Source organism: Rhinolophus sinicus, chromosome 16 (assembly GCF_057876585.1).
Source record: "Rhinolophus sinicus isolate RSI-liver-muscle chromosome 16, RSI-T2T, whole genome shotgun sequence".
Classification (NCBI taxonomy): domain Eukaryota; kingdom Metazoa; phylum Chordata; class Mammalia; order Chiroptera; family Rhinolophidae; genus Rhinolophus; species Rhinolophus sinicus.
Genome location: NC_142516.1, coordinates 47,279,261 through 47,304,374, shown reverse-complemented (window position 1 = coordinate 47,304,374; position 25,114 = coordinate 47,279,261). Strand labels below are relative to the sequence as shown.

General features: G+C 40.1%; 1 protein-coding gene across 7 annotated transcripts in view; it reads left to right on the top strand.

Moving 5' to 3' along the window:
* The first annotated feature begins 20,976 nt into the window (after positions 1-20,976).
* Positions 20,977-25,114, top strand: part of CFAP95 (cilia and flagella associated protein 95) — a 138,096-nt gene continuing 133,958 nt past the window's right edge. For 5 of the 7 annotated variants that reach the window (XR_016019425.1, XR_016019426.1, XR_016019424.1 and 2 more), the window contains exon 1: positions 20,977-21,322. Coding sequence is in view for 3 of the 7 variants with exons in the window: in XM_074330543.2 (XP_074186644.2) it covers positions 21,150-21,322 (173 nt within the window). In the remaining 4 variants the exon portion in view is untranslated. The remainder of the gene's footprint in view (positions 21,323-25,114) is intronic. The other 2 variants (XM_019730568.3, XM_088793373.1) reach the window with 2 other exon arrangements.

Sequence of the window (25,114 nt, the reverse complement as noted above, 5' to 3'; positions counted from 1 at the left end):
AATTCCTATGTTTTCTTGTAGGAGTTTTATGATTTAAGTCTTTAATCCATTTTGAGTTTCTTCTTGTATATGATGTAAGAAGGTGGTGCAGTTTCATTTTTTTGCATGTATCTGTCCAGGTTTCCCAGCACCATTTATTAAATAGACTGTCTTTACCCCAGTGTAAATTTTTGCTTCCTTTGTCATAGATTAAATGACCATATAGGCATGGATTTATTTCTAGGCTCTCTATTCTGTTCCATTGATCTATGTGTCTGTTTTTATGTCAGTACCATGCTGCTTTGATTACTGTAGCCTTGTAGTATAATGAGGTATCAGGTAATGTTATACCTCCCGCTTTCTCTTGTTTCTGAGGATTGCCATGGCTATTTGGGTCTTTTATGTTCCATCTAAATTTTAGGATTATTTGTTCTAGTTCTCAGACGAATGTCATTGGTATTTTGATAGGGATTTCATTGAATCTACATATTGCTTTGGGTAGTGTGGACATTTTAACTATATTGATTTTTCCTATACGTGAACATCATATGTTTCCATTTATTTGTATCTTCTTTAATTTCTCTCTTCAATGTCTTATAATTTTCTGAGTATAGGTCTTTTACTTCCTTGGTTAAATTTACTACTAAGTATTTTATTGTTTTTGATGTAATTGTAAATGCAATTGTGTTTTTCATTTCTCTTTCTGATAGTTCATTATTGGTGTATAAAAATACAACTGATTTCTGAATATTAATTTTGTATCCTGCTATTTTAGTAAATTTATTTATCAGTTCTAATAGTTTTTCGGTAGAATCTTTGAGGTTCTATATATATAGTATCATGTCATCCTTTACAATTTGGATGCTTTTTATTTCTTTTTCTTGTCTGATTGCTGTGGCTAGAACTTCCAGTACTACATTGAAAAAAGTGATGAAAGTGGGAATCTTGTCTTGTTCCTGTTCTTACGGTGAATGCTTTAAGCTTTTCCCTGATGAATCTGATATTAGCTCTGGGTTTGTCATGTATGGTCTTTATTATGATGAGATATGTTCCCTATATTCCCACTTAGCTGAGACTTTTTATCATAAATGGATGCTGGATATTGTCAAATGCTTTTTCTACATCAATTGATATTGACCATATAATTTTTATTTTTCATTTTGTTTATGTGGTGTATCACGTTAATTGATTTGCAGATATTGAACCAACATTGCATACCAGAAATGACTCCCACTTGATCATGGTGTGTGATCTTTTAATGTATTGCTGAATTTGGTTTGCTAATATTATGTTGAGGATTTTTGCATCTATGTTCATTAAGGACATCAGCCTATAGTTCTCTTTTTTTAGTCTGGTTTTGGAATCAGGGTAATGTTGGCCTTGTAAAATGAGCTTGGGAGCCTTTCCTCCTCCTGGATATTTTGGAATAGTTTGAAGAGAATAAGTGTTAATTCTTTTTTGAATGTTTAGTAAAATTCACCTGTGAAGCTGTCTGGTCCAGGACTTATTTGTTGGGAGCTTGTTGATTACTGATTCAATTTTATTGGTATTAATCAATCTGTTCATATTTTTGTTTCTTCTTCATTCAGCCTTGGAAGATTGTACTCTCTTAGGAATTTATTCATTTCTTCCAGATTGTCCAGTTTGTTGGTGTGTAGTTGTTTGTAGTATTTTCTTAATTTTTTTTTGTATTTCTGTGGTGTCTGTTTACATTTCTCCTTTTTCATTCCTGATTTTATTTAATTGGGTCCTTTCTTCTTTTTTTTTTTTTTTTTTTTCTTGATGAGTCTGGTTAAAGGTTTTTCATCATTTAAGGTTGTTTATCATTTAAAAAAATCAGCTCTTGGTTTCGTTGATCTTTTACATTGTTTTTTTAGTCTCTATTTTGTTTATTTCTGTTCTGATCTTTATTATTTCCTTTCTTGTACTCACTTTGGGCTTTGTTTGCTGTTCTTTTTTCAGTTCCTTTAGGTGTAAAGTTAGACTGTTAATTTGAATTTTTTCTTGTTTCTTTACTTTAGATAGGCCTGCATTGCTATGAATTTCCATCTGAAGACTGCTTTCACTGTGTCCTATAGATTTGGGGTCACTGTGTTTTGATTTTCGTTTGCCTCAAGGTATCTTTGATTTCTTCCTTGATCTCATTGTTAACCCATTTATTATTTAGTAGCATGTTATTTAGTCTCTAGGTGTTTGTGTGATTTTCTGTTTTTTCCTTGTAATTGATTTCTAATTTCATACCACTGTGGTCAAATAAGACGCTTGATATGATTTCAGTCTTCTTAAATTTATTGATACTCGTTTTGTGGCTAACAGCTGGTCTCTCTTGGAAAATGTTCCATGTGTACTTGAAAAGAATGTATATTCTGCTGCTTTGGGGTGAAATGCTGTAAATATATCAATTAAATTCATCTGGTCTAGGTGTTATTTAAGGCCGCTATTTCCATAGTGATTTTCTGTCTGGAAGATCTATCAGTGTCAGTGGGGTGTTAAAGTCCCCTACTATGATTGTGTTACTGTTGATCTTTGCCTTTATGTCAGTCAGTATTTGCTTTATATGTTTAGGTGCTCCTATGTTGGGTGAATCAGTGTATACTAGGGTGACGTCCTCTTGTTGGATTGCTCCCTTTATTATTATGTAATGTCCTTCTTTGTCTCTTATTATAATCTTTATTTTGAAGTCTATTTTGTCCAATAGAAGTATTCCTACCCCAGCTTTTTTTTTCTCATTTCCGTTTGCAGGACATATCTTTTTCCATCCCTTTACTTTCAGTTTGTGTGTGTCTTTCGATCTGAGGTGGGTCTCTTGTAGACAACATATGTATGGGTCTTGTTTTCTTATCCATTCAGCTACCCTATGTCTTTTGATTGGAGTGTTTAATCCATTTACATTTAAAGTGATTATTGATAGGTACATAGTTATTGCCATTTTATTATTCATATTTTTTATCTTCATTTGTTTGTTTTCTCCTTTCTTCTGCTTAAAGAAGCTCTTTTAACATTTGTTGTACTACTGTCTTGGTGGTAATGAATTCCTATAGCTTTTTCTTGTCTGGGAAACTCTTTATCTCTCCTTCAATTTTAATGATAGCCTTGCTGGGTAGAATAATCTTGGTTGTAGGCCTTTGTTTTTCATCACTTTGAATATTTTCTGCCACTCTCTTCTGGCCTGAAAAGTTTCTGTTGAGAAATTAGTAGATAGTCTTCTAGGAGCTTCCTTGTAAGTAACTAGTTGTCTTTCTCTTGCCGCTTTTAGGATTCTCTCTTTGTCTCTAACCTTTACTATTTTAACTACAATGAATCTAGCTGTGGGCCCGTGTAGATTCATCTTGATTGGGATTCTCTGTGCTTCCTGAGCTTGTATGTCTATTTCCTTTCCCAGGTTAGGGAAGTTTTCAGTCATTATTTCTTCAAATAGGTTTTCGATGTCTTGCTCCTTCTCTTCTCCTTCTGGTGCACCTATGATGCAAATGTTGTTATGCTTGATATTGTCCCGATGGTCCTTTAAACTATCTTCATTGTTTTTTTATTCTTTTTTCTTTGTCTTGCTCTGATTGGGTGTTTTCTGCTAAATCACCGATTCGATCCTCTACTTCATCTAATCTGCTGTGACCACTCTGTGAATCGTCCTGAGAACACTGCAGCCAGCCACTCCTCGCTTCAGGTTCACAAAAACCTGAGAGCTGCCCAGGAGAGGATGTGGCACAGGTTTTGTTTCACTGCCCAAAGCCCTCTGGGCAGCTCTGGGCCATCTGTCCAGGTGTGGAGAGTGCCTCTGGCAATGGAGCTCTAGGTGGGTGGGGCAGGGATCCAGGGAGCTATGGGGTGTGGGTGGTGGTTTTTACAAAATTAATGCAGTTTCGGTTCTTGCACCAGTGATGGGCCTGTGATCACTTCACAAAAACCACCCGAGAGCACTGCGACCAGCCCCCACTCGCCTCTGGCCCACAGGTGCCCAAGAGCTGCCAAAGAGAGGCTTCAGTGCAGGGTCTGAGTCATTGCCCACCGCCAACAGTTCTTGGGCCACCATGGGCTGCCGACTGTGGTAAGAGGCCTCCGCAGCTTATGGGGACTGGGTTGGCCAATCAGCAGCCCAGGTGCCCTGGGCCATGCAGCACCAGCTGTGCAGGGCAGGGGCCCAGAGCGCCACTAAGGTGGTGCACACGCATGGATTGCACCAGACCAGTGCAGACTCAGACTTGGCCCTTTGGACATAGAAACGATGGCGCCCTCCTGTAGGCTAAATGTGCGGCAGGCTCCATGCAGGGATAATGGCTCCTATCCCTTCAGCCCTTGCCTCGGAGCCTCACAATTCAATCTTTCCCTGTATGTCTCTGGTGTCCCTGGAACTGCTGCCCCTCCACCAGATACCAGGGGAGTGTTTGCAAGCAAGTGAATCTGAGTGTGGGCTTTTTAAGAGGGCATCTGAGTTTCCAGCCGCCTTCCATCTCACTGGGAAAGGCAGACAGAGACCTTGCTGATTGTCACTGTCAGCACAGGACCACTGGGCTGGGGAGCCTGGTGTGGGGCTGGGACCTCTCCTTCTTCTGGGGGGACCTCTGCTACTGAGGTATCCATCCTGGTGCTCAACCACTATCTTTGGGTTTAAGGTCAGCCTGTTTCATATCTCCTCCCTTCCTACCAGTTTCAATGTGGCCTCTTGTTTATTTCCTTAGTTATAGGAGTTCTATTCAGCGAGTCTTCAGATGATTCTTGAGGTTATTCTATAATTTGTTTTGTAATTTTGATGTGATCCTGGGTGGCAGCAAGCATAGCATTTACCTAATACACCGTCTTGGACCTGCATTCCTGGCGTTAACTTTTAAATGTAGAATGTTAACATGTATGTTAACATATTATTGAGTAAAGAAAGTTAGAAAATGGTATGTATATTGTAATTACATTACAACAAAAATTGGAAAGTTTTATATGAAAATATTAACAGTGGTGTTGTATTGTTATTCTTCCTTCTTTCCTTTCCTCCCTCTCCCTCTTTTTCTCCCTCCCTTCCTTTCTCGTTTTCTTTCTTCTTCCCTTCCTTCCTTCTCTATTTCTCTTTCTTATTTTCTACAATACACATGAGATTTTTTTAAATCTTAAGAAAAAATTGCAGCTATTTGAATGCTAGGTTGCTAATTGACAGAATTGGGAACTGTGTTATGGGTGATGACATGAGTGTCAGCAGTTGTGATTGATACCAAACAGGGAACTGGCAATGCAAAGAGAGAAGTAGACATTTATATTTAGCAAATAATTGTTTTACCTAATGTTCCCTCTGAAAATATTTGTTGACATATTTAGGTCTCAAATGATTGAAAACAGACATCTGGACAGAGTCAAGGTCCCACTTAGAATTAAATGTGACTGTGGTTCTTGTGCAGTGGGAATGAAGGAGAACAGTATCCAGATGAGGACATCTTGGGAGCTCAGTGAAGCCTCCATGGATGTTTCTTATCCTCTCAATGCAAGAGAACCCACAAATAAATGACCTTAAGAAGGCTTCCTCAGGGCAAATGTAGTTACTTCAGTCTTTCCTTCCACGAATCCCTCTGATTGTAGAAGCTGGAACTCTGCATTTAAAATTAGACGTAAACCATACCGCATGTTTTGGAGGCCTGTGGGATTCACAGCATTGGTCTATGGATTTCTGCCTCCTCACCTTTCTTATGCTGCTCTCTCTGCCTGTATTGCCCTTTGTCCCCTAAATGGTATCTATACCCAGGTTAAGAAATACTACATAAGCAGTCATCTATTTATAAATTCTACCTTTGGACAGAAAACAAAAATCTCCATCTCCAAAATATGTAACCCCTGCCTACCCAATCTGAGAAGTGAGAGTGTGTGACCATTGTATTACCAATGTCAGCTGTAAGCTCGGTCTGATGAAAACACCAGACACATGCTCTTTGGGTAGATCAAATGGGGTTTAAATAGCTCAGTGATACAAAAGGAAACCCATTCAGCAACGTCATTCAGGACAGATGGAGGTTCCAGCTTCCGAAATCCTCACCACCGGGTACATGGTGGTCACATCTGAGTAAGGGTCATATCTGTCCTTCTGGAGACTTAATGGTCATTCTCTTTACATCTAGATTTAAATACACAAGACTGGGTCAGTTCTCCAAGTAGGCTGGCCTACACATGTGCTGGGGCTACTTCTTTGGAGTGAGGAGCACTTTTTTTATACTGTGGAAATAAATGAGGACCAACCAAATGAGGACAAGCTGTCGCCAGGGAGTCAACCAACATTACTTGAGTTTTGGCAGAGACTCAAAGGCAGGCATAAAAGTGGCAAAAAGAGAGGGCTTCAGGTACATTATGTTGGCATGGGGAAGTGATAGGCAGGCTGGGAACAAAGATTAGGAAAGCTTTCAGATATTAATCAAGCCCTGGCCATTTGAGATTGATTGTTGTAGGGGTTATTGTTTGGCTTTATGGACCTTCACTAGAGATAGCAATCTGACATGGCAGGCTGGATTCTTGAGCTGGTAGATTTCCTGGGCAGGTTGTTGCAGGTTATGGGTCAGACGTCTATGTTCTGGTCATTGTTATTTGAATATTCAATCTCTCCATACAACACACGTTGTGGTTATAGTAGGAGGTACAATACAGTACAATAAACCTGAGCATGAAGCCTCCATTCATTGCTCTTGATCTCTCCAGACTGCCGCATCCTGATCCAAGTCTACTGTATTCTTACATGGTACTGCAGAGCTAGAATAGGGGTCACTTGCCCAGAAGCCTCTGGGAGTCATGCTTACAAACCCTTAGATCAGCTATAAAGCATAGCCTGCAATTACAAAAGAGTATGGGCAGCAAATGGAAGGCAACCAGAAGCAAGGACTGGTTTTCCTCCCAAACCACCTTCATGGCTACCATGTTTTATTCATACACCTTAATGCAACCACTGAGTGAGTCTCTGAAATTGTTTCCCACTACTCTTTCTTGGATTAGGCGATTTAGGACTGTGTCATCTAGACAGAACTATTCACTTTTTGTGGAGTTGTAGTGATAAGTTGGGCAAGGACATGAAGAGGATATATCCTGACAGTCCCGGGGACTGTCCCTGGGACAGGATAGTACATGCAGGTGCTCAGAAACTCATTCTGGGAATTGTGAAGATCCTGCTACACCCCTGGCATGGGAGTTTAGATTAGAAGGAAGCAAAGACACTGAAAAGTAAACCAACTAATCTTTCTTCCTTGGGTTTTGTTTGAATCGGATGGGAGATTTTCAAGTACTGAACTGATTTTTATACATACACCTAAAAATGTATCAGTTGGATGGCTTTCAACAAAGAATAGTAAGTAACAATAATAAAATGTTGGTATGCTTTCTTACCATCCACTTAGAAACATTTCTACTTGCACTACCAGAGGCCATAATGCTTTAACCCCCAGCTGTCTGAGATGTTGTATGAATCCCATGTCTCAAATGATTTCAAATGAGATTGAAGAACAAACTAATTTAAACTCAGTCCAATCAAATAAGCATTTGTTGATGGAATGCCTTTTTGTGCAAACACTGTCAGTCATCTTACATAGTGTCAAAAGGTTACATTTCATTTCTGATCTTGAAAAATAGGGGAAATACAGGTTAAAGAATATGTTGGAAAAGCTTCATAGGAACCACTAGTATAATTAAAAATAGAATGTATACTATTTGAAATCAATTGAAAATATACTAGCAAATAAAGCTTAGTCCATAGAGTAAATAGAAATAAAAGGAAGAAAACATTGAAAAGAAGGAAAATAAATAATGTAACTAGATTAAAAAAAAATAAGTTCTGATAAGAAAATGGTTTAAATTCCCTTTTGAAAATTAAAAATTAACTATATTCTGACTATAAATAAACCCCATCCTAAATAATGCTTGATGGCTGAGAATAAAAAGAAAAGCAAAAATGCACCAGGAAAACACAAATAACCAGAGTAGATGTTACAATATTAATATCAAACAAGTATAATTCAAAGTCAAAAGAATTAAAGGGGAACAAAGGAATAGCTTTATATTGATGAAAAGAGCAATCAAAATGTCCTCTTTCAGCAGAGTTGTAAGAACTAGGTTCATTGGAGAATGTAAACTAGCAGACTCTTCTCTGCCCTCCTCTTCTACTATGTCAAGCGTAAGGGGGCCACATGATACCATTCACCTCACCTTCTTCCCAGTCTATTTGCTGCTCATTGGGGACACTTTCTGTACCTCAAGATGTGTCTCATCATCTTTAGGAATTTTTTTTTAAATAATACTTTCTGAAATATCACTTATTTTAGTTTTCTATTGCTATATAATAAATGACCACAAATTTAACGGCTTCAAACAACACTCATTTATTAGTTCACAGTTTTGTAGGTCAGAAATCTGGGCAAGCTTCACTGGGTTCTCTGATTAGGGTCTCACAGAGCCAAGATCAAGATTTCAGCTGGATTGGAAGCTTATTTGGAGTTTCTGGGGAAGAAATCACTTCCAGGCTCATTCCGGTTGTTGGCAGAATTCATTTTCTTGAAGTTGTAGGACTGAGGTCTCTATTTTCCAACTAGCTGCCAGCTGTGGATCATTCTTACCGTTCCTAGAGGCCACTTGAACCCTCCATCTTCAAAACTAACAGTGACACCTCAAAATCCTTCTGTTTCAGATCCCTGACTTTCACTTCTGCCACCAGCCAGAGAAAATTCTCTGCTTTCAAAAAGGGCTTGTGATTAGATTTGGTTCAGGATAATCTCCCTTTTGATTAACTCAAAACCAACTGGTTAAATATTCTTACTTGTGTCTGCAAAATCCCATTTGTCACATAATGTGACACATTGTGTCATAGTCATACTTCCTCTGATTAGGGCAGGAAATCTTCATGGGGGGGCATAGATTTTAGGATTCTGCCTATCACATCACTCTTAGGCTTCTTTCCACTTCCTGCCACGTGACTCCTGGTGGCTCAGAAGCCTTTACAAATATTTTAGAGACTCTCTGTTAATTTTACCAAAATTTGAATTTCTTCCCCCTCATTTCTTGTGGCTTTCAGAAGATTTCTTGAAGGGAGAGGGAAAATGCTGATTAATAATCCATGTTCACACTGAAAGTTTCTCTGACCACTTTTGATAGTGTTTCACCCGTTGGTCGGATTGTTTTGTGATTCCAAGATTTGTTTCTTGAGAATTTCCATTTAGAGTTCTCTCATATGCTGCATCTAATAATTCAAACAACTGAGTTGGGTGGTGCTAGGGGACCTAAATCTGTTCTTTGTTGTTTTCACTCATCTTAGCTTATTTCCTTCAGTGCTTGCCAATAGTTTCTTGTGCACTCACATTTATTGAATTTAATCAGGGAATCCTGAGAGTCTAAATTGTAGATATTTTGCTTCTGAGAGGATTTATATTTGCCAAAGCCCCTGGCTTAATGCAGGAGGCTTGATATAAGCTCTCCAACCTTGCCAGAGGTCCAAAGCTTACTCCCTAGGTAGTAGTTCTATCCTAGTATTAGTATCGGGGCATGCATATATTTTGAATTTATTTATTTTTCCCTGATCTGGTTTCAGTTCATCTGTATGCAATCCCCCTCTCACTTCCTGTCTCTCTTCCTTCCTTTCTCCTATCCTTTTCGTCCTTCCTTCCCCGCCACTTAGGTTGAGCTAATACAACACAGAGTTAAATGTATGGGACACAGTAGTGCCACTGTGCTGGGCTTTGGTCAGAGTGAAACACTATGCTCTTTTCCAAGAAGCCCTTTGTAAGGGGATCAGGATCAAAGTGATGCACATCCAGAGGTTTCAGCCATAATGAAAATGAAGAACAGGTAGCTTTGTTTACCTGGGAAAAGAGAAGGCAGATCAACTCTCTTCAAATATCTGAAAGGATCTCATGAAAGAGAGAAATAAGACAACTTTCATCTTCCAGAAACAGAACCAACAGGTGCATCTAACAAGAAGGTTCACATGAGCTCAACTTAAGGTGGAACTTACGATCATACTTGTACACGATTGGAACGGGCCACCTTTGTGACCAGTGAGCAACTCCTCTGAGCTCACTCACGGCACGAGAAGCATCCTCAGCAGTATTTTAGGGTCCAGGGGCACAGCTCTACTTTGGCTAAGATGCTACACCAAATAGCCTTTACTCTTCCTACCAGTGAGCTCAGAGTTTAGGCTTGTTTATTCCATAAATTTAAATAGAAAATAAGAAATTATGGCCATCTACAAAAAACATTTATCCCACATTGTGACTATAATGGAAGGCAATTTTGTGCCACAGTATTGAAGAAACCTTTCAAATTGGTGAATCAGAGTAATCATTAATATTTTACTTCCAAAACAGTCCTCTTTGTAATATGCCAAGAAAAAAGAGACAATTAATTTTTACACAAAATATTCTCACGTATACCTATACAGTGGGAAAATATGCATTTTTCCAATAATAAGGTTCAATCAAAAAAAGAAATTTAGTTCATATTAAACGAAATAGAATAGACACTGATAAATGAGAGGCAATGACACAGGATGAACTTTATAATTAAATTTAAAATGCATTTCAGAGTAGTTTCCTTTAATATTAAAATTCTAATTCTTGATAGAATTGGATACAGGCTTTATGAATATTTTTGTAGAGGATATTGAGATCTTGGTAATTTTTTTTTAGAATTTTATGTGAAAATAAAATCATACTTGTTCTAAAATCATATTTTTGGGGAAAGCAAAGCATTTCATCTTCCACTGTGGAATAAAAGTTTTATGTTGAAATGTTTTAGAAATCCAGAACCCTTTTCCTTCTCTGGATTCTTGAGTAACAAGAGAATTCTGAGGAAGAAATACTCAAGTCCTCTAGTCCTATCAAGGACCATGGCCATACCACAAGGAGTTGGAGTTACCCACACAAAGGGAAATCAATCCAGACACAGAGAGGATGAGAGCAAAAGAAAGGCAAAGTGTGAGCCAGACCTTCTTTAGTATGGAAATGAAATTTTATCCCAAGTGACAAGGAAAGGGACAAGAGACACAAATAATTTGACAATATTTTATGAAAGTCTTAGGGTATTGCATTGTATCATTTCAGAGGACGTTAACAAGGAAGGAACTTTGGAAACCCTGGAAACTATTCTGAAATGCATTTTAAATTTAATTATAAAGTTCATCCTGTGTCATTGCTTCTCATTTATCAGTGCTGATCTAACATACAGGTACTTACTATCTTAGGTGGAAAAGTCAATGTAGCTAGAGGAGACAAAGTTACAGAGGTAAAGGCTTAGCTGAAGAAATAGTCCTGTAGTCTTAGAGACCAGACTCCTCTCCTGCAAACAGAAGAATGAATATATCATGGTCTATAGAGAATAAGAATGAGAGCATTCCTTGGAATCTAAAGATAAGAAGAGAAGACTGACTTCTGGCTTTGTCTCTTGCTAGTTATGTGATCCAGTTTACTCATAGCAAAAGAAATGACACTGTATACCCCACATCATTTTTGTGAGGGCCAAGTAAGAAAGCATATGTAAACATGTTTTATAAAATGATACATGGATGGATGTCTTATTGTTACTACCTACAGTTAGGTTTCTGTTGTTTTTGCCTACCAGGTATGCTTTCCTTTTGTTTTGGAAATAGCAACCAACTTTTCCCTTTAGTCCAATCTCATACTTTTAGTCAAAATTGCTCAGTAGGGACAGACCTGATCCCTGGAGGGGAGCCCATGACAAAGACCAAGCTGGGGAGAGAAGCATATCACAACCCGGCCTGGCTAGGATCTTTTCAGAACAATCATGAGTCAAGTCAGGCCAACTGGTTTCCAGGACTTTTGCTGGAACTAGAGGAAACTTTATGTTGTGAGATAGTGGGGGAACAGTGTAAGTTGGGGCCTTTTGGGGAGGGCTTGCCTGAGAATAAGCTAACCAGAGAAGGAAAGCAGAACGATGAAATAGAGAAAGTGTATCCTCAGCTCTGGAGTTCGATGTACTTGTAGCCAGAAGTGCCCCTGGGACTCCCAGTTACATGAGTCCAAAAATTCCTCTTTTCATCCTAACTACATAGTTTGATTTGGTTTTCTGTTATTTGTCATCAACATTGTACTGGATGATGTCACAAATGATTAGGGGAAATTTAACTAGAAATCATTAGTGTTACTTGAAAAACTTGTGTACCTGATTTACACTAAAGCAATTATATGAGTACTTCAAATTGAAAGCTTAAAAGCAGGGAAGTTTTCATTTCCTTCTGTATGTTTTCCTTCTTAGGCTCTGTCTTCCAGAGTTAGCATAATAGAAAGGTCCTAAGAACATTAAAGTTTCCTTTTGGTCAAATTACAGTAAGTTTTCTTTCCAAATAGTTTGAATACCATAATTTCAGCCTATCTTCTATTAATACAAGTGTTTCAAAATACTTTGGGTTGATTATGTTAATTTTTCTTCATAATATTTTATTATTTACGAGTATTTACTTTTTCACTCATCAAGCATATATTCAAAGTCCCTGAATCCAGGCCTAAATCCTTATTAATTTTTCTTTTGGTAGGAAAAAAAATAGACTCAAGAACAAATGCATAGCAGACTTTTAAAAAAAATAACAAGTAACTGAGAATTTAGCTAATATTTAATGAATTATTTACATGTTTTAAACGCAAAACCAGGGATTCTTCACTTTTTTGTATGTGAGAAATGGACCTTTTGAACATCTAGTGAAGTCTATGGACCTCTTTTCTGAATAATGATTTTTAAATGCATAAAATAACACAGAATTACAAAGAGAACTAATCATAGTAGCGTATGTAAATACTAAAAAATGGCAAATGAATGACATAGTATTATATGTACTTTTAAAAAATGAATGCATTAATTAAGAAGACCCAGCATGGATCTAATAGCTCCCAGAATTTCAAAGTAGTATGAGTGTGAATGCTGTTTTGGAATATTTGCAACAGCAATAACATAATAAAAATATATCTGTGATTTCTGTTGTGACAAAGTCACAAGCATTGCTAATGCCATGTGGTCTGTTGCCTACATTTGTAAGCGAGGGAAATGCAAATCTTAGTTAGAAGTTAGAGAAAACAAAGCTGTAATTATTATTTTTTTTTTTGGTCCGAGTTATGAATTCTGGATTAATACCTATTTTAAATATTTTCATGTAAATGACACATGTTAAATAGACTATTCAAGGTAAATTTGGAATAAGATTTGTACTCAAATTATATTTTAGTTAGAGGAAAATTTAAATTTACTTTAAATTAATTTGTTAACATTAAATTAATTTTAATTCATTGGGAAATAAGCCATAATTTTAAATATAATTAATCAGTGTTTTATTACACTAGGAGACTAATACTGAACAAAGATTGGGTTGAGAGTCCAACTGTCTGCATTCAAATCTTGTCTTCATTATTTGGTAGCTGCATAATTTTGGAAAGTCATTTGAATTAAGTAAGCCCTATTTTTTCATCTTTAAAATGGATCTGAAAGAGTTCCAATTTCCTAAGGGTGCTGTGATAATTAAATGATATAATTACCTATGTTGGAATTCCTAGTATAATGCATAGCAACTAGAAAGTGCTAAATGAATACTGGCTTTGCTTTTTCCTGATGACAATCCAAGTTCCCTGCATTGTGCTACACACTAGGTTTGCCAAAATGATGGTGTCCTCAAGTCACGCTAGCTGGGAAGATAAACATACAAATGCTGAACTTTTGTACAATATGATGGGTGACATCGTAAGACTTGTTCAAGATGCTGCAGGAGCAGAGAGGAGGGAGTGTTCAGTTCTAGCTGGAGAAGGTGGAGTGGGCAGTGGAGAGAGGGAGACACACTTTTGTAGAGAAGGTGATACTTGTGCTGAGTGTTGAGTACCAGACCAGCTTGGTTGGTTTTGCTGATGGTCCAGCATCACCCAACCTCAGTTTATGTATATGGGAAGGTCAGACTAATAGATGGGAGGGAGAGCAGTAGTGACAATTTCTTTGGATAGAGTTTGCATAATGCTATGGTCTTCTCTTCTCCCCTTTCCATTCAAGTCAAGTGAGAGGGGTTTTGAAATATTCTCAGAGAGTTCCACATGTTCCCCAGGGATTTGGAGCACTTGGTGAATAGTGCCCATTTCCAGTCTAGAAATGTCTAAAGGTCAAAGGCCTCCTGGAGCTGTGTGTGATGGCAGAGCCTGGAGAGAAGCAGCCTATGCTTCCATGGTTTGGAGGGCACCAAAAGTCCTGAGTGTTTCCTGTGGGCAACGTTGGATATTGGAGAGATGAACTGGGCATGGGCCAATTTCAAAGGACTCTACCCAAGTAGTATGCCACATAGTATGCCTGCTAGGGTATCCTCAACATCCGGAGGATACACAGCTTGCTCTTAGCAATGATGCAGCCCTCTCAGGGTGCCCTTGAGGGACCTGCAAAATCTCCCCATGTGCTCCATTTGGGCATCATCACCCAGAGGGCCTTGACACCAGATTCCAAGTTCATCAGTTAAATAATATCTTCTTCTCCCTTACCGCTCTTCCCTTCCTCAATCCTAGGAGGGTGAGAAACTGCATGGTGAGCCCAGGAGGAAGAGAGGAGTAGTTATGTTGGGAGAATAATAAAGCAGCTGACCCTGCTCCAATTCCCCTGGAGGGCGGGCTCCATGGTGGACTCACCTTTGTAGCCTCCACAGCACAGTATCTCAAAAACCTCCCTTTTTTGGCAAATACTATTTGTTGAACATTACCTCCGGCTTCCTATGAAAAGAAACATTTTAACTCTTTTCCCCATCTTGAACCATGTTCCAAATTATAAGGAATATACTAATTACTCATAGAATGGGTGACAAGAAACACGGTATTGAGTACCCTTCTTCTATGTCTAAGTCTCTAGTTCCCTTATGTAGATAAATGTTGTCATACTGCACTTGCTTTTAGCCCCCTCCTGCCTCTAGAAGATCCTGCTCCCTAGCTTAAATCTCCCTACTTTAAAGCAACCTAAACATGATGCTAAAGAAAGATATTTAATTAACATAGGAAACAGCCACACAAATCTGACTTCTGCCAACCGAGCATGGGAAACTCAAAATCATGCAATGCTCAGACAGTCCCTCAGGGTTCAGAAAGTTTTCCAGTTTCTTCACTAGGCTCCTGACCTCTACCCCGGACTGGGACTCTGGGCCACCTCAGCTGTGTGCTTGGCTTACTCAACAACCAGAAACCTCCTACACACACCTGACTCTCAGAGAAGCCTTTCAGGCAGTTCCTTACCAGCCTGCTCACCGTGTAGGGTCACTGGGGGTGGGTCTTGTGGGAAATATGGGAAAATGTCCACCATCACCAGGACCAGAAAGGAACCTAAATCCACCTTCTTTTCTCTGAGCTTCTTCCCTGGGGAAAAGGTTCCTTTATCCAGATTAAAGACATGAGGAACAAAGAAAGCCACAAACAGTATTGAACTTAATTTCAAGCGCAAACTCCTCTCATGAGAACTGTTAACTGGTAGCTAAACTGTCTCATTCTTCTTGCTAATGAACACTGAATGTGCCCAAAAAACCCAAAGCAATACAGGGGAGAAAAGGAAGAAACCGAGGGCTTAGATCATTTGTGAAAATGGATAGTCAGTCTTTGAATAATTAAGGATATCCAATTTGTCAGATATTAAAGAAATCCCTACTCTACATTTATGTTAGAGCATGTCATCACTAATCCAGGACACTAAATTTTTTATCGTAATAGTTATAGACAATTCTGCCAAATAATTTCACTTATTGGCTGGATTAGATATCAAAGTAAGGGAAATGCGGAATTATAGAATGTTCTACATTGAATATTTAATAAATTAATCCCCTGTGCTGATAGGAGTTCTAGAAATAATGCCTGTGTGTGACCACACTTAGTGTGAGTCAATAAAAATGGCCTGAGAGCGAGTCAAAGCCTAATAGGTGCGCAATCCAAATTAGAAGCACAGAAGAATCATACTCAAGGTTAAAATCAGTCTAAAACTGATCATTGGTGGTTATGAATACTTAAAGGAAAAGAAAGAAGATTGGAGCTTTTGTCAAATTGACTCCTTTGAGAGTCCCTGGGTCATTAAACATGAGTTTATTCATATAAATTTGGGTCCTGGTTTCTAGGTTGTATTTTTCTTTCATATTTTTCATATAACTTTGAATTATACCAGAATTTCAGCAATAGATTCTAACTCTAAAATCCATATCGCTTCTCAAAGAAGGAAGAAGAGGAAGAGGAAACAGATGGAGAGACGGAAGGAGGAGAGAAAGAAGGAAAGAGAGGAGAGAGGGAAAGGAGTAGGGCATGGAAGAAGGGATAACCAGACATTTCTCATTCATTTTGACATAGCAGGTGGAGCCCAATGTTTTCATATGAAATGTTCAAAGGTGAGCCCTTAGATGTATACATAATGGGTAACAGGAGGCCCCTATTCCCGGAGAACTAAACAAAACAAAACAACAACAAGAAAAAATGCAATATTTGATAAGGACATAAATACTTAGTTTTAAATTTAAATGCAAGTTTTCTTATATATTTAAACTAGATTCAACAGAGATAATACAAATTCATTTTCTTATGTAATTGAAAATTTTGTATCTCAGCTTAAATGAATGACATTTAGTAGAGAGAAATGGCAGAATGTGCTGATGGTGACTTTGGAAAGTCCTGAGCAGAGCGTTGTCAGGAATTAAGCAGATGAATTGTTAAGACAGAAAAGGAAAGGAGATGGAAGAGGTCTGCCTCTGTGGTCATTTGCATCTGGCTCGTTTACATCTGTTTCAGGTTTGCTGTCCTGCTAAGCTCTGCTGGGCAAACTCTTTAAGGATCTGATAATGCCAATACAGAAATATATTAGACTGGGCTCAGATGATGAGATTCTCACTTCCTGAACAGGTCTCCCTGTACTTAACCTACAAAAAAGTCCTGTTGGAGCCACCTGAGCTTACCCCAAAGCTATTAAAAGAAATTAATATAAATAGAGAGCATTGCTTTAAGACCTACACTTCATTGGTTTGATGAAGTTTGAGGAAAACAGGAGTAAGTCAAGTGTGCTGAGGATCAGCGATTTTACATTTATAAAGCTTATTAATGGTTTTGCAGTGAAAAGACTTTATGTGAATACAAAACCATCATTATTACCAGTGACATATCCAGATATCTTGCCAACATTTTTCTGATCCAGACTATTAAGTTTCATATTAAAACATGATTAAAAATACTCATTAAAGAGAACTTGTAAACAGGCAAAGCTTCAAAAACAGTGAATATACTTAGGAAATTTCACACAAACAACAATCACATTTTAGGGTGCTTTTCCCAAATAATAAGGACAAAGTTAGGATGTAATAATACCAGCAGTAGTTCAAATTTAATTGAGGGCTGAGCATCTACTACCATGTTTCCCCAAAAATAAGACCAAGTCTTGTATTAATTTTTGCTCCAAAAGACACATTAGGGCATATTTTCAGGGAGTGTGGGGACAGAGCCAGGAGTGCAGTTTCCAGACTCTCAGCCTCATGTGGAAAAGTGCTGGCTCAGGTAGTAAATGGCCATCAACTGTGATTGGATGGCCATCAGCTGTGGCTACTTGGCCGTCAGCTGTGACCAGTGAGCCATTGGCCACGAATATAACTGCTGTGGCTACATGAGCAAAAATGGGGGCTAGCAAGAAGATGGTGGCTAAGCTAGCAAGAACGGATTGCAGAGAGGCGGATACCGCCAGCGAGAATATAGTGGTATGACTCCCCCATCTATGGCTCCGTGAGTGTTCTTTTTTGGCTTCACCATATCTTGCGTTCTCATGTGGGGAGCGGGACCAGAGACCCTGTGTGACTCCCTGTGTGACAAATGACGCAGCGAGCAGGGTACGGTGCTGGCCAAAGCTCTCCAAAGGACGGTGGAGCAGTTTGTGCATATGAAGACTCAGTCTCAGGAAGACCAGGAGGAGCAGCTGCTGGAGAGCTCGATCCCCGTGGAGGGGTGGAAAGATGTGGATGGTTCCCCAACCAGCAGAGGCCAGAGAAAGCGAAGGTCGTTGCGGCCCTGTGAGCTGGGAAGTACTTGCTGACGCAGCCCGGATGCTGGACTTGTCCCAGGAGGAAAGGCTTGCTGAGTCCTCCATGGGAGCTGAGGGTGAGCTCAGGGTCACCCCTCACCCCCAGGACAGCCCTGGCGAATGACTATGGACTATGGGGAATTGCCTTCCATCCCTAATTTAATGGACAGCTTGACTGTTTGCTTGGGAACATACCACCATGTAGTGGAACTGGCGGATATTTGCTTTTGTGTTTTGAGTGGCCGCCGTCGAGAATATGTGAGAGGCCCTGGCTGTGTCCAGGAAGTTGGGCTGTGCCCAAAGAGAGTGGCAGTGCCCTGAAAGCCCTGGCTGTTCCCCGGGGAGACTGGAGGTACCCTAAAAAGCCCAGGAAGTCTGGCTGTGCCCAGAAGGACTGGTGGCGCCCTGAGAAAACATGGCTGTGCCCAGAGAGCCTGGCTATGTCCAGGATATTGCATTCACCTCCAGGCTCCTTGCATAGAACCCTTCGCAGAAGACGTTTGTCACGTAGATTGTGAGGCGAGACCCTGTAGGGGTGGAGTGTGGGGATAGAGCCAGGAGTGCAGTTTCCAGGCTCTCGGTCTCATGTAGAAAGGTGCTGGCTCAGGTAGTAAATGGCCATCAACTGTGATTGGATGGCCATCAGCTGTGGCTACTTGGCCATCAGCTGTGACCAGTGAGCCACTGGCCACTTATATAACTGCTGTGGCTACACTAGCAAAAATGGGGGCTGGCAAGAAGATGGTGGCTGAGCTAGCAAGAGCGGATTGCAGAGAGGCGGATACCGCCAGTGAGAATATAGTGGTATGTCTCCCCCATCTATGGCTCCGTGGGTGTTCTTTTTTGGCCTCTCCATATCCTGCATTCTTATGCGGGGAGTGGGACCAGAGACCCTGCGTGACTCCCTGCACGACAGGGAGATGTCTTATTTTTCATGTACAACAATCTACATTTATTCAAATACAGTCATGTCATCTTCTTTTGGAACACCGTCATAACGTACTAAATGTGTGTGTCTGGCTGATGATCTTAACGGGCTTATTTTCGGGGTAGGTCTTACATTTGGGGAAACACGGTAGGCAATGTTCCACCTGCTTTCAATGTAGTTATGTAATCCTCACAAAATCCCTGCAGTAAATACTGTTTTATTTCTATTTTGTCGATAAGGAATCAACAAACCAAAAATTGTACAGTATGTACTGGTGTATTCAAAGAGAATGGAAAGCATCTAAATTGAAGGTTTTCAGAGAGTTAATCTACATGTCAACACAAGGATGTTGGAAAGTATTTAAGAGACATAGAAGACAATGAAGCTTATAAAGTTATAATGGAGAAAGAGAATAGTATAACAAAAATGCGTATTCATAGACTCAAATAGGCTGTCAGCTTGGCTGAAGGAACTCTAAAATAACAAGCTATCTCTTGCTTGTTTTCTTAACTTGCTGCTGCTTGGTGTGCTGAAAAGCTTTTCAATCTCTGCAGCGCTCGTGTCCCACAGCAAAGTCTTGGCTCCGGGCAGCCTCTTTCCTATGTCAAATTGGCTGCACATTTATTATTTTGCCACCACTTTAAGCATAAGTAAAATAAACACACAACCAAACCAATGATAGTAATGATGCTACTATTTGGAGCAACAGCAACATGCTATGCTTTGTATATAACTGAGCTTAACACAGAAAATATATATATATATATATATATATATAGAAGTTAACTTCTTTTTCTCTTCATTCCTTCAAGAAGGAAAGAGCTAAAGTAGCAGTCAGCACTCTACTAGCACCTAGCTGGTTTGGTTATAAATAACATGGCTTAACTATGGCTGTCAGTAAAATAGGGGCCTTCGGTTCCACAGGCGGGGTACCCCCACTGGGCACCACAGGCCACGGCAAAACACTTCGTGGTTGTGTGTAATCAAATTTGTGAATATGGATCCAGAAGAGCCCCTCACTGTTTATAGGAGTGCTATCATAAATCTTCTGCAAACCAGAGAATCTACGTATTTGTCATGTGAAACATCTCTCAATTTGTTTCTCAATTTGAGTTTCTGTGTACATGTGGTCTTTTCAAAGTAAGATCCTTCTGGAATTTATGGAAGCCCAAATATCTCTATGATAATCAAATGCAACATTCATTCATTGGCTCATGCAACACTTTGAAACGATGCCATGTACTCAACAGCACTGTGCCAGGCAGGAGGGATCGCCGTGATCAAGACCATTAATGCCCTTCGGGTGTTCAACTGAGGTTGGGGAGAAGAATTCTGACGTGTTAAATATTTTTTACTTGGAAAATAAAAATGAAATAAACACTTTCTGTCTGTAAGACAGCTAATTGATGATTTCTTAAAGGCAATGCCATAGATCATCTTTTTTGAAATATCCTTCTCACATATAACTCACAACGCAATAATGTGATGAATTTGTGTTGTCCCCAAATAGCAAATGTTTAAATGACTAGAACTTGGCAAGTCTGAGGGAGCTGAGTGTCCTGGAGCCCTAACCTGTACCTAGAATCTGAAGGGCCCTTCAATTCTTGTGTCCACTTCGCCTCCACAGTCCCATCCCCTCCTTTGTTTTCCAGAGGAATAAACTCATTCTTATTAGAAAGATTGAGAGACAGCAGCTGAAATTGGGACCAGCCAGACCTCATCCTCGGACTTTTTAGCTGATTTGTTGAATGATTCAGCTCTTCCTCTTTCTCAGTTAGAAAAGCTATATAGAAATGACATATTTTAAGGTTTGAGGGGTGTTCTCTTGCTCTCTTTCAGTCAACCATGTAAGCAGGTGTGGTGGCAACAGATGATGGATGGTTGAAAGGACTTCCGCAGTGACAGCGAGAGCAGACCCCTCTCCGGGCTCAAGTCCCATTAGTCCTTAACTGACCCGCGTCTCCCCACTAACTCCTCCCAACCACTCCGGGAATTAGGCTGGTGGGCAGGTCCCAAGACGCGGATCTCTCGCCCTCTTTCCATGTAGCCCGGACGCTCCCCTCATTGCATTCTGGGAAATGTAGTTTTCTTTGAATCAGCAGCTACTCTGTCTAGGAAACCAAGGCTATTACGTTTGAGAGAGCCCTCCATTGACCCCGCCCCAGGTTGCTTGGGAGATGAGAGACGCCGAATCTTGGTCGACCTTGGCGCCGGGCGGGATCGGTACAGAGGGAAATCCTCCGAGATGTGCACCTCGAGGGCGGCCATGGAGAACTCGAACAGCTTCAGCCAGGACGTGTGCAGCAGTAGGCAATACCGGTTTGAGCTCGGACCCACCGACTTGCTGGAGCGCAAAGGCTCCCTGACCCTCCGCTCCCATCACAAGAAATACTCGAAGCCGGTGTTGGTGTATTCCTGGTGAGCGAGCTTTCCAAAGTTTCCAGTTCCCTGGTGCCGGGGAGGGAAAAGGGAAAGGGTGGGGACGAGGGGACAGGAGAGTAACAGAGAGATGCAAGAGTGGAGAGGAGAGAAGAAACAGATGAGAATGAGAATAGAGGAAAGAGCAGAGAAAGAAGGGAGAGGTGAGAAAGAAAAAGATGAGACGAGAGAAAACTGAGAGGAGAGGAGGGAGAGAAAAGAAAGGGAAGCAGCTCTTCAAAGGAGAGGTGGAGGAGGCAGGAGTGCGGGTTGGGGAAACCAGGAGGACACAGTAGCTCCTCAGCACACACCTGACACCTGCTGCAGCCACCAGCAGGATGTTCTGGAGGATGTTTGCAGAGGCCTGGAAATCATGTTTCTGAGACAGGTACTTACTCATAAAAGGCAGGGTCCATCAGGGGGCCAGAGGCACAGCAGGAGGGAGATGTTTGCAGAGTGTGGCCTCCAGAACTGCCATAGTGAGACACATTGAATGATTTGAAACATGTCCCTAAATATCCCCTAGGCTACTAGGACTCTTCTAGCCAAAGATTGCAAACTGGTATTTCCCACCGGGTAAGGCCAACAGTTTGTTTGGTATGCAGTATTCTCATTTTTTTTTTTTTTTTTTTAATTTATTACCTACACATAAAACCAGGAGATTACACATAAAAATCCAGGATTCTGGGTTTTTTGGGTTTTTTTTTCTTGAAAAGTTGAAAGGCCTGGCAGCAGGATTTTGTTCCTGCTGGCAACTATGAATGTACTAGAGCTGAGCGCTGGCTACTCAAGATGAGTGTTCTCTCATACAGGTACTTGCCTGGGCCCAGGAGGCATTTGCTTTACTTCCTCTACCGTAGTCCTTGAGTTTGGAATTCACTTAGAGATTCTCTTGTTTTATTAAATATTGTGGCAACCAGGAGCAAAACCATGACATATAACTGGAAGGAAAATGGGAACTTTTAGGGCAGTTAGGATTCTGTCCTTTGGCTCAATTTTGCTGGCTATACTGTTGGCAATAATTACTTTTGCAGTGTTTGGAATATTCTAGGGAAGAGGGAAGAAAGAGAAAGGAGATGTCTCAAATCTTGTCTCCTTTATACTTCTGCCTTTGAAAGAAGATGAATGATTTTGACTCTAGTGCTAAGGTTAAGCCCTTCTTGAACCCATTCATTAGCGTAATGTATGTGAGTTCTGCAGTTTCTGTCTTAGAAACTTTCTACAGCCTACTCCTTAGTTTCCCACTAGCCTACTCCCTTACTTTCACTTTTCATCCCTGAAACTGACTGCCTATTTTGAATTCTGTGTCAGTGGTTATACAGATTTGAAATCGAAAGCTACATTGGGAAACAGAAAATCCTCTTTTAGCCTCGTCACGGGCCCTCAAGCAAAACACTTAGCTCTTCCATGAGTCTGCTACTCCAAAAAGACTTAGGTCATAATCTAAATCATTACTAGAAATTATTGTTAAAAATAAAGATCTTTCTCATGTGGATAGTGCTTCTGCTCTTCATTGCTTTGGAAAGTTGCCTGTGAACGTTGTAGATATCAATAGCAAAACCACAGAAGAGCATAAATGAGAAGGAGTTGAGGAACTTGGTGGGGAAGAAGGGCGGTATAACACTGGAAGTCGTTCTGGCCACTGCTGGAAATGTAGAAAATTCTCATGCTGTTGGTTTTAGAAAGAAGGTTTGGGAGCAGGAAGACATAAATTCAATCCAACTAACATTTGTGTGTCATGCTCTTTGCTAAAGCAAACATTTGCTCACACCTTATATAATACGCTATTTGGGTGGCCTCTCTCTCGACTGAGTATTTGATCAATTAAGTGACTACACCTGTGAGTTCGCAAAATAGAATTGGTGACTGGGAGAAATTCTGAGTTACCTCTGCTTGCATAGTTTAAGCATTTGGATGATTCCTGTGTTTCTGTTTATGTAGTATGTAATACAAGTCTGTTGGACCTTACTACACATATTTAAAACAATTGTATATAATGGACGTTATAAAGTGATATATCCAGAATGGCGGTTAGAGGCATCTCTGACATGTTACTGAGATAAGACGTTGCGTAGTAGCCATCTCTTCCTTGCAGCTTGAGTGGTGGATAGAGAACCATGTCACCTGCATCGCACCTTGATACTTCTGCGTGAGAGAGGCCTTTTCTAGAGATTATCTTTCTCTACTGATTTCTGTAGCATTTATGGAGCTATATCATCAGATGATTCCATCAGAAATTCTGAGTCGAGGGAAAATTTTCTCTTGGGGTTTCTTCCCAGTCTCTGGAATAATGGAATACTAAGAACCAGAACAACTGTATTTGCCTTAACCCTAATCGTAACCCTAATTAATAAATTGTCTGGTGGGAGGCTAGTTCTTATTTATTTATTTATACTCATTTCTTCATTGGCCAAATCAATATCCAGTAATAAGTGATGATAATTTAAAGCAAAAAAAAAAATTCATTTGAATCTTTATGGAGGTAGTTCATGCTTTGGTCTCCATGGTGACAGAGTTTTAAGGGCTCAGGTTAATTTTATGTATTTGCAATTTCAATTATTTTCTCTCCTGCCAAATTAAAGAGCCTGCGTGTTTTACACTCTCCCTACACCACCCCATAACAGAAAGAAACAGACAGAGAAAAGGAAAAAAGGGAGAAAAATAAAATGTAAAATGTGGTGATTTTTTGTAGGGTAGGGAACTTCATAGTTTTAAAGACTTTTCCAGAAAATAATTTGGGCAGAAGAAATAAAGAGCTTTCTGTGACAGTCTTCAGACTTATACCCCACTGTATGGTTTGAACATGTTCTTATGTATGTAAGGTAGTCCCCATTCAGAGGAGCACCCGGTTCCTGGCTCCAGGATAGCATTAGTGTACTTAAATAGAAAATAGAGATGCATTTTCTAACTTGCTGTATCATTCTTCTTGTATTTAATCAGCAACTTCCTCAGGGATTCACCTGGAAGTATTTAGAGTCCTTCATATCAGTAAGGACCAAGCCGGAGTTATGTAGTTCTTCTCTAGCCAGCAGCCCCATCTCCTCACATCTGCAAAACCTGCTCAAAAACCAGGCTAAAAAAGGCAAAGAAAACAAGAATGCCCTTTAGTAACCGCATACTGTAGCCTGCCTCTTTGTTGAAACCCATAAAGTTTTCTCCTTCCATCACACCTCTGTCCTACATTTAACAATTCAGGCCCTCAAGCCCTCAATCAGAAGCTTATTAACTCTTATTTTGTGCACATTTTAAGTAGGTTTGGTTATATGGTTTCCTTGTACACAGCATAGGATTTGGAGAGGAGAGGAAAGAGACTTTAAAGAGGCTTTTTTTAAAAAATAGGGGAACAGCATGTTTCTCCAGGGCCCATCAGCTCCAAGTCATTGTCCTTCAGTGTAGTTGTGGAGGGCGCAGCTCAGCTCCAAGTCCAGTTGCCATTTTCAATCATTAGTTGCAGGAGGCGCAGCCCACCATCCCATGTGGGAATTGAACCGGCAACCTTGTTGTTGAGAGCGCATGCTCTAACCAACTGAGCCATCCGGCCACCCCTCCCACAGCTCAGCGGCCGCTCATTGTCTTCAATCTAGTTGTGGAGGGCACAGCTCACTGGCCCATGTGGGAATCGTAGTGGCAACTCTGTTGTTCAGAGCTCGCGCTCAACCAACTGAGCCATCCAGCCGCCCCTAAAGAGGATTTTTTGGTCAATAATGAGACGTGAGAAGAGCAAGCCTCAAGGTAAGGGTAAGAACACAGTAGGTGCTCAATTGATGTTTATCAAAGAAATGATCAAATGAC